Source organism: Diceros bicornis, chromosome 14 (assembly GCF_020826845.1).
Source record: "Diceros bicornis minor isolate mBicDic1 chromosome 14, mDicBic1.mat.cur, whole genome shotgun sequence".
Lineage (NCBI taxonomy): Eukaryota > Metazoa > Chordata > Mammalia > Perissodactyla > Rhinocerotidae > Diceros > Diceros bicornis.
The window spans coordinates 13,453,948-13,469,275 of record NC_080753.1 but is presented as its reverse complement, the minus strand read 5'-3'; the positions used below and the strand labels follow the sequence as shown (position 1 = coordinate 13,469,275).

The following is a 15,328-nucleotide window of genomic DNA, read 5'->3' as shown; positions in this document are numbered from 1 at the left end:
GTTTTCACCGAGTACACAGAGGAAGGCTACTCCATCTCCGTATAACTTAGCTGGGACAAGGCAAACAAAGGCTGCTAAATATTTACTCTTTTTATACCGCTAGATGGCCCGCATGAATATAAAAATTTAAAGTCCAAACAATCCCTTCCTTGGATCACAAAATCATTGGAGTGCATCCACCAGAGTTCATTTGTAGAAACAATAAAAGATATGAGCAATGTTTACAACCTCAAAGCTAGACTGTCACTAGATGGCAGCACAAATTAGGCTCACAGAGAAGAGAGACAGCCACCACAGAATATTTCACATGTTAAGTTAATTAACACTATCTTTGTAGTGAACTGTAGATTCTGTAAATTCTCCACCCAGAGATAACTTCTAATGAATTTACTAAAATAACTTCATTGGTTGTCAGAAAGGCATACTGGCTACCACTTCAACCTGATTAAAATATGATTTTTAAAAGGGAAACATGCATATATAAAGAAAAGAAGTTGTAAATAGAAATGGATGAGGACACTTTGCCTCTCTGTCTATTTGAAACAATACCTGAAGACAGCAATTGCCCATCCCAAATCCCATGGCATCCATGTAAATATGATCAGGCTTAGAAGCCTTTGCTGCCTCATCATCCTCAGGAAACGTTTCTAGAAATGGAGACGGGGTATTCTTGTCCTTAAATACTGTTTAAATTAAAAGAAAAAAGGAAATGGTTAAGAGTCAAGGATTAAACAACAACTCAGTGAGCTTCTCTCCCACCCGCCACCTCTCTGTGGACTTACTTGGTACATTGATGACAACCTTTTCTCCTCTCCTGTGTCGGATATTTCTTGTTAGGGTACTAAAACAGACAACCAAATGTCATAAATCGGTCTAAGAACCATCATGTAAAAGAAGAATTTGATCGTACACAAGTAAATGGAATGAAATCCTACCTCAAAGGAATTCTCCTAAGGCAACCCTACAGAAGGTTTATGTGGATCAAGACACTCGGAGGGATACTCAGAAAGATGGCTTCGGGTTAATACCACTGCCTCTGGCTCCTGCTCAAGAATGCCCTTCTCTCCCCTGCTCAACTCCCGATTCCTGGGCTGCACGTAAGTTACCAAATCAAGCTCAAGTCTTGGGGTCTGCCATGGTCTGGCCTTACCCTACATTCCTAACACTTCTCATGTTAACTCCAAAGAGGTTAGCCAAGCTTTAGAGTACTTGCTTTCTCCAGGCATCTCTGGAACCCCAAGACCTCATTACTCCCTCCCCAATCTGCAGCATTAATACTTAACCTCTAGACCCTCGATGTCTAACCCAGAAGCTACCAGGCACACTGTGGCTACTGAGCACTTGAAATGTGGCTAATCCTAATTAAAATATGCTCTGAGGGTAAAACATACACAAGATTTTAAAGACTTAGTACAAAAAAAAAGTAAAATTAACACTTAAAAATACTGATTACAAGTTGAAATATTTTGGATATACAGAGTTAAAGAAAATATATTATAAAATTAAGTCAACCTTTTTTATTAATGTGGCTACTGGAAAATTTAACATGACATCTGTGGCTCACATTATGAGTCTATGGGACTGTGCTGCTGTCGACTCAGCTTAGATGCTCCCTCCTTCACAAAGCCTGTTTTGATCCCCTCAGTCAGAAGCACCCTCCTTTCTCCAAGGAGGACCTCTGGGGCTACCATCCTTTGACATCCATCATAATCTATCTTTTCCCCTTAGCACACTGTACCATTCGAAGTTGGTAACTATGTCTATAAATCTTTGTCTCCCCAAAGACTCTGCATATAGCATGTGTGCAGACTTGTTAAAGGAACGAACACTGAGAAGTCCCAACGTCCCTGACTCTAGGGCAGGAGCCTAGGCTCAGGAAGACAGGTGAGACTCAAGGTACAAAGCCAAGAGCAGACTGGTGTGGGCCCCGAAGCACCTTAAAAACCCAAGAATTAACCTAGAGACTAACAGACCGGGAAGTTAATAGAACAGAAGGTAGAAATGCCTATTCTGTGCCAGATGTCCCTATTTTACCTTATGTATGTATGTATGTATGTATGTATGTATATGTAGAGTGGGATGAATGGATCACAGGTACTGATGGTAACTTACAGAAGGGAAAAAGGTAGGAATAACTAAGGGAAAGCTTCCCAACAGGTGTTCACAGAACTAGGACTGAAAAGAATCTGCTCATTAAAGAAGAGAGCGGCTAAATTAGTGACTTTAAGATGAGTTGCAAAACGGGCAAATGAAGCCTGGATACCAGAAACAACAATCACGTAGCCTGGGGGTACTGAGGATGCGAACAGGTATGTATACATGTCTGCCGTCCTCTTTGGTTAATTACAGAGGGAGCCAGAATTCAGTAAATGCTCCATGAGGATTCCTGGGCAGGCACACCATCCTCTCAGAAGGCAGGGATCTGAGTGAGGGACATCTGGTTTAAACACAAAGCCACACTCACCTGAAGCGGGGGTGCTTGTTTATGGCTTCATCAGGGAAGAAGAGGGACTTGGAAGCTCCTCCTTCCACCGGGTTGGGTTTGAAATCGGGCACCGTGAACCCAGGACAGCCTAATCTACAACAAATTGAAGAACTAAATAGATAGGATTTGTTTTTGAGAGTTAATTATGTCTTGCCACCACTGCACCTGTTAAAGACCTCACGTCTCGTACTCCCCTTTGCAGACGGTCTGGCACATGGAGGCTCTGTATATATTATGCCCCTTTACAACCACCTCCTTGTGCTTTGTCATCTTGCTCACCAAGATCTCCCTTTGTGATGGCAGCCCTTTACTGACTTCATCAGAGAGCTTCCATTCACTCAGTATCTGCAGAGCACTCATGTCCCACTCGTCTCTTCATCCAATAGTGACGACCAACCACACAGAAGTCACTTCCCTTGGTCCCGTCCATTGTCACGGGTTATAGGTTTCCCTGTATGTAGCGTCCGGGGCGTCTTCTGTTACTACCTCTAATCTCTGGGCTTATCTTTTGACCCCTGCACAGCCCCACTGCTTCCAACCTCCTGATCAGCTTTGTTCGAATCTGGAAGGGGTCTCCTGTTTTTTGCCTCTGCAGGTCACCTCACGAATCCCTCAAGATCATGGAGTATCTCCACAGGTGTCCCCATCACCCCTGAGATCTCTCTCTGAAGCCTGAAACCCAACCTGATAGTCTTACTTGACCTAAAGAGGAGCTTTAATTCCAGTACAGAAAAATGAAGCCCTATATTTACCTCTAAGTGTAAAGCTCAAAATCCATATCACTTGCAGTGACGCAACCAGTTCTAAGAATTTTAAGGTCACGGTTAAGTGCACTGTGAGGGAGGGTAAAGACTAACAGTCAGTGAAAGCAAAACCAGGGAGGCTCTTGTTAGGGCTTTACATCAGGGTAGAAACCGTTTGGCTTGAGAGCCAAGATGAGCCCATGCCTTATTTTCAACCCCTACCTTTTATACAATAAAGCACCTGCTGGCTGCCCACATCCACCTTGTGAGCAACAACTGAACTAGCTGATCTTATCTGGAAAACAGTTCCTAGGGATAATCAGAGTTCCTGGGAATTTTCACAGCTATGTGCATTATCTACTGTGAGCCTGCAACCTTAGGGAAAGTCCTTTAGGAAAGTGACAAACTTAAATCTGGAGGATTCTGAGCTACCCAGAATCAGGATGGATGAAGGGAGAATGACAATGTGCTTGTCTGGCTGGAAGAAGGCAGGCAGAACTCAGATCTTCAGATTCCTTCAGCACTGCTTTTCTTCTAGATGAGCACCATCCAACAGAACTTGCTGAATGATGGAAATGTTTATCATCTGCGCTGTCCAATACCAACATGGCAGCCACGTGTGGCTACTGAGCACTTGAAATGAGGCTAGTGTGACCGAGGAACTGAACTCTTCATTTTATGTAAGTTTGATTAACTTATATATAGTCACATGGCCACTGTTTTCAACTACCGTTTCCATACTACAGAGATTTGCCTCTTTACAGAGGGAAAAATCACGATGTTTACACTTAAACCGAGTACTTCGTTCTCTCTTGATCTCGAAATACAAGAAAACTTTCCTTATCATTTACTATGGATGTAAGGTGAGGCTCCTACAACTAAATAATTAACAATTATTCCTGTTTTGTTTACAAGTCCAAAAATACCCTCCCTTAAAAAATATTCTTAGAATAAAACTTATTCCTTTGTCTCAACTTTCCCTTCATAATAACTGAAGAAAAAGAAGCTAAATCCTAAAAAAAAAAAAAAAAAGGCAACTATCCCATATGGAGCCATTTCTCACTTAAAGTAAAAGACACATTAGGTTTAACCAAAAACTTCCCTTTGCGGCCCAGAAAGAACTCCCACCGCCAATCAATACTATACGTTCCTGAATTTTAAAATATAAAATAAAACGCTTCCGGTTTGTATTACAAAACTTTTTTTTTTAATTTGCTAAGTGAAATTGACAACCTTCTCAATGTTAAGGAAAATGTAAGATTCAATTTTCCAGTTCACTAGAGACTGTCAAATAACATCTGTAACCTTCTCCTTGGCCTTCTTAAAGTTTCATAATTACCTACACCCACAGCCTTGACATCTCTTCTTTCCACCCCTAGGTTTGCTGATTTTGCCATCTCTTGATCTATCTCCTTTTTCTAGCTCCACTACCCACTCTCATCCAGGCACACTCATCTCCCCCGAGGGAGCCCCTTACTCATCTCCTAGTAAGCGCTGGCATCCATCCCATAGCCCTGCTCACACTACAGCCCAGGTGAGGGCTGCAAATCAAGAACTTGATGCTCTCCGCCCAACCCAGCCTGCCCAAGGCCTTCTACTGCTTTTACGATGGCAACCAAAACCCTCAGCTAACACGATCTTGCCTGCCCAGTGTCACTTAACCCCACACTTCCACTTCCTTCTCAGCATCCCAGCCACACTGGCCAGCTTTCTCCTAGCTCTTGGAAGGCTCCCTGCTCCCCTGGCTCATCCCAGGACTTTAGCTCATGCTGCTCCCCTCCCGAGGACATCCCTCCCCTCCCCATTCCTATTAAAACTCCTCCTGCAACTCTGGACACTGCTGCAATCATCCTCTCTCGGAGAAGCCTTCCTCCTCCACACAGAGTCCATTAAACATCATGTCACGCTCTCTTGGCTCCACATCTCTTCCTCATAGCACTGCCCCAACTTCATATTTGTTGGATCTATGGGTATTGCATTACTCTGTTTCCCACTAGCTCCGTGAAGGCAAAGACTGTGCCTGTTTTCACCCATGACTGTGCCCCACACTGCATGGTCCGGTGTGGAGCAGGCACTCAAGTATCTGAGTGAATGGCAGAGTCATGATTTTTTACCTCCTCCCTAAAACATTAGGGCAAAGGAATGCGCCAACTCTCTTCCAAGCCAGCTCATCCACTCCCCTCCAGTTGGGGTTTTTCTTCTGGCAAGGAGAGGGTAGTGGCTGGCACCAATGGAAGGAAGCAATCACAGAAAGTAAGAGATGCTTCTCCAAATGTTTAAGTAAGTGGGAGTTGCTTCAATAAGGTTTCAACTATTTAGATGTTACAATAGAGATTTTAAAAAAGAAAATTCCCATTTAAGTGTCCTTCAAAGACCAATGATATGACTCTGAATGTCTGTGTTCATTATGGATATTTATCAGAAAAAAAAAAAACAAGGTATAAAAACAGTTCAAAGTGTTCCACGCCGTGGATACCAAGCCCCAAGGCTCTTTGAACTTTGAGGAGGTAAGCATACTCTGTCACAATCTTGACAGATATCTGGCATAGATAAATCAGATTTATAATTTTGCAGAACTGCATTCTTACATTCAGATTTACGTATTATTGTACAATATTTATATACCTCATTCTAAGCTAACAACATAACTTCACTATTTATATTTACTTTTATGAACTTTTAGCCATAACTAGGTTTGATGACAAATCCTAAATTTTCTTTTCAGCACAATATCCAAACACAACCTAGTGACTCCCCCTGTTCATAGTTAATGAGTTGACCGTGCACTGGGAGCACTGATGCCAGCCCCCCAACAGGTGACCCTCTGATCTGCCACGAACACCGCCAGTTGCTGGCGGGCAAACACGCGTGAGAGACAACCGTCACAGTCGAGTGAGAGGAGCACTTGATAACCCTCAGGAGACTCTGCTGCTCCTTACATGGTGTTCCTTACACGGTCAGACCTGCCTGGCAGCGAGCTGCTCCCTCCACTCCCACGTGGGTGGACATCGACACACGGCTAACCAGTCACAGTGGTCCTCCCGGTGGCCTTTCCCACTGAGCCCAGACGAACACTCTCCCCAAAGTGCTCCGGGCCAACACCCACTGACTGAAACTGGTGGGCAATTTCTACCTGCAGCTCCAACGGCACAGACTCTATCAGATGCAGCCAATAAAGCACGGACTGTCTGTAAAGTATGAGAACTGTGGGCTCAAATGCCTGGGTCATGATTTGCTCTCTTCATAACCTCCAGCTCTGAAATGTCTGCTGGGGCCTGTTCACAGAGGAACTAACCTGGGAAACGAAGTAATTGTGCAAACAGCCTGATGTACTTTTAGTAAAGAAGTGGCCTCCTTCCGGCGTTTTCTCATGTTGTCTTCGACTGTGTTGAACTCGGACATCGTTCCCCCGTAGGGCTGCCCGGGGGTCCCTTCAATCATGTAACTCCCATACTCTGGTCTCCAAAGGGTAGGATGGCTACAGAGAAGAACAAAATCTCGTTCCAGCCACTCAGTTTTTAGAAGTTTTTAAAAAGTTTCTGAAAAAATTTAGAAAGCATTCAACTACATAGGTGTTGAAAGTACTGGGTCCAAAATATTTATAAATAACTAAAAACGAACACAGGGCACTCACTCTCACTAGCAAGCTAGTCCACTTTGTGGGAAAGGAGAGGAGCCGCAAGGGCTCTTTCAGTTTAGTGCTGGGCTCCAAACTCACATGCAGCCTCCAAAATCCAGTGAATGGAAAAACGACTGGGGAGTCCATGACCCCTCACCTCTCCGTCTACTTCAACAAAGAAATAGTTTATCAACATCCTGCCAGCCAAACAAAACCCATCTGCATGTTTTATCTGGCACCACAGTCTGTGGTCTCCATATCACTTGGGAAATGTTTTTTTAACGTTTAATAATAGTAAATAAGCTTCATATTGAGTTTACCCTCCTAAGTGCTTTAATATGTTAATGTATTTAAAATGTCAATACTCTACACGAGGTGGGTATTATTATTATTATCACCCCTACTTTACAGATAAGGACACTGAGGCATAGAGACATTGAGTAACTTGCCTAAGACTACCCAGCTATTAAGTAGAGGCACCAGGATTTGAACCCAGATAACTCAGAACCAGAGCCTGGGCTCTCAAGAGCTATGCCATCTTGCCTCCTATACATTCCATTCTAGTAGTTGTAACGTTTCAGAAACACTAAGACAAGCCTTCAGTACAGCAGCTTACTTTGGGTTTGTCCTTTCCCCCTGTTCTTGTAGAGTTTCAAGAAGTTCCTCTCCAGACAGGACCAACCGGACTCTTTTATTTTCATGATCAAAAGATACCAACATGTATTCCACCTATTGAAAATAAAAAAGAGAAAGATTAACATACTTCCAGACTCAGTGTAACCTTTAGGAGAAGAAAGTGGGGAAAGGATCCACAGTAACTCAAGACACATCTGCTTAGACTATAGCACGTGAGTGTTCATCTGCGTAACAGGAAAAAACCTAGGGAAAATGGTCCATCAATAGTGGCATTGTTTGAGGACAAGAACTCTTACTTCTCAATTCCTTCTTTCCCCGTTCTACTTAATATCCTATAGAAAGGTCAAAATGCCCATTTTGTCAAATTGTACAGTCATGTGTTGCTTAACGACGGGGACACGTTCTGAAAAATGCATTGTTAGGCGATTTCGCGGTTGTGCAAACATCATAGAGTGTACTTACACAAACCTAGATGGTATAGCCCACTACACATCTAGGCTTCATGGTACTAACCTTATGGGACCACTATCATATATCCGATCCTTTGTTGACCAAAATGTCATTATGTGGTGCACGACAGTACTTCAAAAGAGGAGCTAAGATTCTGTACGCTGCTGTTGCAAGAAGTTGCATTTCAAAAATTTCCTCCATGGGCTTACTATCTAGTTTATGAAAGTAGTTAGCTGCGCATTCTTTTTTTTTTTTAGGAAGATTGGCCCTGAGCTAACATCTGTTGCCAATCTTCCTCCTTTTTTTCCTTTTTTCTCCCCAAAGCCCCAGTAGATAGTTGTACGTCATAGTTGTACATCCTTCTAGCTGCTGTATGTGGGACGCTACCTCAGCATGGCTTGACGAGCGGTGCGTAGGTCCTTGCCCAGGATCCTATCCAGCGAAATGCTGCCGAAGCAGAGTGTGTGAACTTAACCACACCACTACAGGGCCAGCCCCTCTCTGGGCATTCTAATTGAGGTAGATTACTCTTACTGCCAGGTTATTTAATGAGTCCCACTATTGGAGAGTTAAATTATAATCATAACACACCAATAGGAGAAGTTATTCTAGGAGTTTCAACAACTTAGTTTTGGTTTTCCAAGATCATTTAAGACAACTTCCCCACTCTAAAACCATATGAAATTTACAATGCAAGGTGCACCAGTGCGTTTACAACAATATCTGGTGGAATTCTGATAAAAATCACGAGTTAAATACCAAGGTAAGAATTTTCTGGGTAGAGTACAAATAGAACCTGCTGTTATTTTCCCTGAAATCGCATGCTTTAAATCATGACTGTTGGTGTAAACAGTAAGGATTATGAATCACTATGATTGAAATAAAACACGTTATCCATATGTAAGTGAAAAGGTATGGAATTGGATCACTCAGGCAAATAATGGAGAGTACCCTTTGCACAAGACACCAAGACAGAGAAGAGGAGAGGTGGAACAGGTGCCCCACAAGGCAGACCAGTCCACAGATGTATTTTGTTTGGCTTATCGTAGTATTAAAATAAAATTTTTAAAAAGGCAAGCAACAATACATCCACTATCTACCTGATATTTCACATGTAAATCCAGATTCCCAGCCTTAAAAGCAAACACACACCCAGAAACCCAGCACAGGCCTGAGTCCTGCACGTCTGGGGCTGGGCTGCTCTCGGGTCTGCAGAGGCCTATTCCTTTATTTATGTGGACCTGCCCGATCCTGGAAGGCGTTTGAGTCAGCCATCCCTGTCACAAAAACAGTAATGTTCCAGTGACTGTTTTGCCCTTCAGCTAAAAAATATAATTATAAAGGGGGAAAAAAATGTTAGTAACCACGGGAAATAGCCCAGCAGGTTTAAACAACAACAAATATTAGTTGTTGCTACAGACCGAATGTTTGTGTCCCCCCAAATTCAGATGCTGAAGCCCTTAATCTCCAACTTGATGGTGTTTAAAGATGAAGCCTATGGGGGGTAATCAGGTCACGAGAGCGGAGCCCTCCTGATGGGATTAGTGCCCTCATAAAAGATGAGAAAGATGGTCTCTCTCCACCACGTGAGGACACAGCAAGAAGGTGGCCATTCGTCAGTCAGCAAGAGGGCCCTCATCTGGAACTGAATCTGCTGGCACCTTTGATCCTGGACTTCCCATCACCCAGAACTGTGAGAAGTAAACGTCTGTTGTTTAAGCCATCCAGTTTACAGTATTTGTTACAGCCTGAATTGACTAAGATAGTTGTCTTATTGATGAGTTTAAGTTCCCATTCTTGCTTCTCTAATTAGACTTGTTTTAGCTCAAAAAATGGGTAAGATGGCTTGATTTAGGTACATGAACCAGAAATGTGAGATTTGCACCTGTATAGTGACTCAATGTCAAATGCCTGAACACTGTAGGCTGCAGAATCTGCAAGTGCTCCCACCTTTAAGTACAGGTTTTCAGATAGAATCTACAGATCCATGACTTCTGAACAGCTAAAACCTGATGGAACAGGACACTTTGTTAAGTCTCAGGATGGATATATGAAAATATTATAAGTATGAGAAACAAAATTACCTTTAAATTAGCATAATGAGAAAGGGTATGCCATGAACTTTTCATATATGGATCCTAATCTGCAAACCCATCACACAAAGTAGGCATGATCATCTATTTCATAGACGGGCACAGAGGCTCAGAGAGGCTGAGTCAGCTGCCCAAGGCCACAAGCAGGGATTTGAACACAGCCCTGCCCAGCCTCAAGGCCCAGCACACCTTGCTGCTAGGACTATAGAGGATGCCAATCTTGTTGAGCGATAGTAAGCTTTCAAAAAAATTGTTGTAAGCTATATGAGATAGGGATAGGTTATAACACTGGCTGAAAAATCTCTCAAACTGATTATGCCTCAAATTTATAAAGTGGGCCTGACATCGTATCATAGAAGCTGAGATCTAACAGAGTTATAGATTTAAACAGATGGCTCAGCCTGTCACTTAGGCCCAGGACAGACTCATTTGCTATATCTATGTAGCATTCATAACTCCCCAGTTGGAAGGAATCTTCCTCCTTCGATCACTGGCTCTGACATCTCTCTGGCATCATCTGTTATCAGGGGGTTAAGTTATCTTCTTAACCAGAGAACATGCTTCCTGCAAGAAAGATGAAGAGATACTGCCTAGCTTACGGAGTTCCCATCATTTATGTATTACCAAAACGAGCAAGAACATTTATACCACTTATATAACCTGAACATGCAACGACTTTTGTTAGTTTCCTCGTTTTGAAATAATTGAAATCCTTAGTTTTCAAAATCACTCTTAGCCCACAAGTTTAAAGCATGGGCAGGGCAAAGGAACAAAAAGGTTAAACTCAGTTTGAGTTTTAAATATCAGCCAAATGGATGACATTTAAAATGCTAACAAAGCAAACTCTCCTTAATTAAAAAATAATCATCCATGATCTCATTAAGCAAATGAAACAGAACAACATCAGAATGTTTACCAAATGAGAAAGAAAAACAAACTTACTTTTGGATAAAATCTAAGTTCAGTTAGAAGCCTTAAGAATTTCCCGAACATTTTTCAAACTCGAATTTAAGGCGTTCTGAAGTCATCATTCCCTATGGTCACCCTGATCTTTCTGCATCAGTGCTCAAAATGGTTCTTTAACCTCCTGGTTGTTTTTTTTTTTTTTTTTTTTAGCTAACATCTGCCAATCCTCCTCTCTTTTTGCTGAGGAAGACTGGCCCTGGGCTAACATCCATGCCCATCTTCCTCCACTTTATATGGGACGCCACCACAGCATGGCCTGACAAGCAGTGCGTCAGTGCACGCCCGGGATGGGAAATGGCAAACCCCGGGCTGCCGCAGCGGAGCGCGTGCACTTAACCGCTGCTGCCCCTGGGCCGGCCCCTGTCTTTTTTTTTTTTAATATATTTTTTGTTCATTCACATGCAAACTCTTTTTTGCATTTCCTATAAGAAATGATTTTTTTTTAAGTTTTTGTTTTGTTTCGTGAGGAAGAGCGGCCCTGAGCTAACACCTGTTGCCAATCTTTCCTCTTTTTGCTGAAGATTAGCCCTGAGCTAACATCTGTGCCCATCTTCCTCTATTTTGTCTACAAGATGCCACCACAGCATGGCTTGGTGAGTGGTACATAGGTCCATGCCCGGGGTTCCAAACCTGAGAACTCCAGGCCGCCAAAGCAGAGTGTGTGAACTTAGCCACTATGCCACTGGCCTGGCCCCTGGTTGTCATGTTATCATATTTAATCCCCCCCACCTCAATACATTTATTTCCAACTCCAGTTGATATGAGGGCTCAAATAATTAACTCAATCTTTAGGAGCCAAACTAGAGCTGAAATGGAGTTTGGTTCAGTGACCTAGCTGTTCAGTAATAAAAAGTGATACATTAAGACAATGCTTTCCCAACATAAAATACCTAAAGCCACAATGACTTATTTTATTATTTCTGGATTTTGTTCCCATCCTAAACTTCCCTTTTACACCCAAAGGATGAGAGAAAAGACAAAATCAAAGAGAACATTGGGCCGGCCCCGTGGCTTAGCGGTTGAGCGCTCGCGCTCCGCTACTGGCGGCCCGGGGTTCGGATCCTGGGCGCGCACCGACACACTGCTTCTCCCGCCATGCTGAGGCCACGTCCCACATACAGCAACTAGAAGGATGTGCAACTATGATAGCCAACTATCTGCTGGGGCTTTGCGGTAAAAAAAAGGAGGAGGATTGGCAATAGATGTTAGCTCAGAGCCAGTCTTCCTCAGCAAAAAAAAAGGGAAGGATCAGCATAGATGTTAGCTCAGGGCTGATCTTCCTCACAAAAATAAATAAATAAAACATACTCAACCACTTTGTGAGACTCTCATTTTTAAATGCGCACTCCTTTATCTACAAAGGAAAATTAAAATCCTTTAGATTTCTACTTCTAAAAGAAAGAAAAGTCACTAATATCTACTAGAAGTAAAGTCACTAATATCTCTGAGCTGTTAAATCAAAGACAGAGGCCCATTCCAGAGACAATTACGTAGCTTACATGTTATATAGTGTTGCTAGGAACAATTGGGACACAATAACCCTCAGGCTATTTAATGCAGGTTTGCACAGGCGAGAGGAGTTCTGTGCATCTGAATTTAGGCCAATAAAAGTTAAGGCTCTTAATTGAGGGTGATGTAACTACCCAGCACAATGCAAAACCTATAGCAGACAGCGAAATACTCGTGATATTATGGCTCAAGATAACAATATTAACTGTTAATATTAAAATATTAACATTTTTAGTATTTATGTTGTCTTGAAATGGCATTTACCACTAGTTTAAAACAAAAATTTTCCTTTAAAAAAAAAAAAATTTTTTTTTGATACTCTACCATGAGGGTAAGAGTTTCAGGGAGCTTAGAATTTGAGGAAAGGCTAGAAAATTTATAAAATACAATTTTTAAATGTCTACTCCCTGGAGGTGAAAACAGTGCTTAAACAGGAAATAATCTAGTTGTCTCAGACTCAGAAGCAGTTACAGGCAGGTCCCTATTTAGGGAGGTTATACTTTTTGAGAAAGCTCCTTAGTCAGTGTCTATGTAAATTAGAACTAAAGGGCTCTCCCACAAAAACAGTGTTACATAAAGGGAAGGTCCCTGAACCACCTCTCCCAAGTATTTTCCCATCACGTGCCTGACCTCTGGACAGAAGGAACTATCATGAAGTCCCTGGGGGACAATGAACCACCAGGTCCTAGATTTCCTCCCAGCCAGTGGGGTGAGGACTCCCCACTCCTTACACCCTGGAGAAGGGGCCGTCTCCAGGGGGTCAGGTCGAGGAGGGCCAGGCGAGTGCAGACTTCGCCTAGGAAGGGCGGGCTGCAGGGCAGGGTCCCCAGCGACTCTACCGAAATTCAAAATTCGGGGTTCAGGGCCAGCTCCTCCATTCCACCACTGGCTCTCTTCCACTGTCCCAAGCAGCAGTCTTGACTCCTGCTAGAACCACCTGTTGCTTCTCAGACACAGTTTTCTCCTTACACTAACTCCAAAACAAGCCCACGGCCATTTGGAGGGTTAAGGCTGTGGCTGGAGTTGATGACCAGTGTCACACACCTTGTCTTGCTGCCCCCCACCTCCTTTCTCCTTGTACGCCCTCCACAGAGCACTGTGAGGAGCCAAGTAGGCGTGGTTCTTGTTCTCAAGCTTACACTGCAGCTGGGGCTACAGCCAACAATACAATACAGCTAATGATCCGAGTGAGTGCTCGAGGTGACCAAACAGAGCTGTGCATACGTAGCAGGAGGATCTGATCCAGTCCAGAAGATCAGAAAGCTTCCCTGAGGAAAGGGACCGGCCAGGCAAAGGAGCAAGTCTACCAACGTGTCCACATAAATACAGCCTCCCACAGGATGCCCTGTGCTTTCCCGACCACCATTCCGACTGCAGCATAATCACCTGTCTGGCTGGTCAGAGATGCAGGTAAACTGGGCCCACCCCACAGAAATCATGTCACAATAGTCCCTCTCTAGGTTACAAGCTAGCAACCATGTCTTCTGTCCACAAGACTATAAACTCACACAGCATAGTGCTAATGACCAATACTGTTGAGCATTCTCAACCAACCAGCTGGATGGCATCCATTCCCATAGCTAGCATGATACCCAAACTGGTGCTAGCCACAGTGATGCCACGTTCTTTTTTAACCACCTATGGTTACACAGGGAAGACCTGAATGACAAGACCAAAAGAGCAGCTATGCTTAAAACAGTGGATAAACTTTAGCAGGAAATTCTGTTACAGTAATGAAACTTGATATGGCTCAGAATCTGGATTAAGGTCGACGCCCACATTTGACACGTCTAATGATGACATTACAAATATCAAAATCAGTTTTACGTGGTAATGTTTGAGCACTTCTGGGGGACCAGTAAGCATGAAGTAGGAATTGGAACACGTGCTTTTGCACAGCCATATATATGGTGATATCTTAAACTGGTAACTGTTGATATATTAAACTGTCCTATGTCCCCAAAATGAAATGTTTTAGTAGTTTAGTCTAAAGTTATATCAAATTCTTATAATATCTGATATGCTTTGACTTTTCCCTTACCATGAAATGTTATTTCACAGTTTAGGCTGGCCTAAACTCAGGGACTGCCTATGAGAAACCCAGGGTTTTTAGTTCTTAGGAACTGGCGGTAGACTAAGGCACGCAACAAAGAGGAGAAAGAAAAAAGAGAGTGCATTCTAAAGAGACTAAGTGGGAGCCAATGCTAAAACAGAGGAATTCTAACTCCACAGCGACTGCTGTGCTCAGAGGGGCCACCTATGTCCCAGTGACAGGGTGACAGTAATTCACGACCTCCAAGTTTAATGGCATTCCACCATCACAAGAATCTGAGCCCAGACACTCTTCCATAGTCTTATACCCCATAAAGGCAGTTTTGGGGCTACCCTCAGGAACTGCACCTGGATGTCAGGGCGGATCCCACCAAGAGAGCAATTCTAACCTGCTTTAGGTGGGATCTGGAAGACAGACACTCTTGTTGATATATACTCCTTTCCTGCCATATTTGAAATTCACGTTAAAGGATCAAAATCTCAGAGGCAGAGCTCCCGACTCGGGCTCTAATTCTGGCCCACTACCTGTGCCCTGGGATGAAGTCCCACAGGCCGCAGAGCTATCAAGTGAGGTCAGCCCGATTTTCATATAAAGGGCTTGCCCCCATCTGCCTTTTCACAGGGCTCCGCTGCCAGCAGAAGATTAGCTGGGACGGCTGTGGTCACATTACTAAACCTGTTAGCATTTGTCCTCCGGACCGAAAAATTTCCCAGGCATATTCAATATTATAGTTTCGAAAGAGTGTTGGCATTTCACTAGAAGGGAATCACTGGC

At 43.3% G+C, this 15,328-nt stretch overlaps 1 protein-coding gene across 3 annotated transcripts in view; it reads right to left on the bottom strand.

Annotated features, from left to right (window-relative positions):
• Positions 1-15,328, bottom strand: part of GCLC (glutamate-cysteine ligase catalytic subunit) — a 44,166-nt gene that overhangs the window by 14,954 nt on the left and 13,884 nt on the right. For 2 of the 3 annotated variants that reach the window (XM_058554137.1, XM_058554139.1), the window contains exons 2-6: positions 7,464-7,576; positions 6,524-6,706; positions 2,465-2,578; positions 783-841; positions 550-683 (exon numbers count right to left, since the gene is read on the bottom strand). In XM_058554137.1, coding sequence (XP_058410120.1) covers positions 550-683; positions 783-841; positions 2,465-2,578; positions 6,524-6,706; positions 7,464-7,576 — 603 coding nt within the window. The remainder of the gene's footprint in view (positions 1-549; positions 684-782; positions 842-2,464; positions 2,579-6,523; positions 6,707-7,463; positions 7,577-15,328) is intronic. The other variant, XM_058554138.1, reaches the window with a different exon arrangement.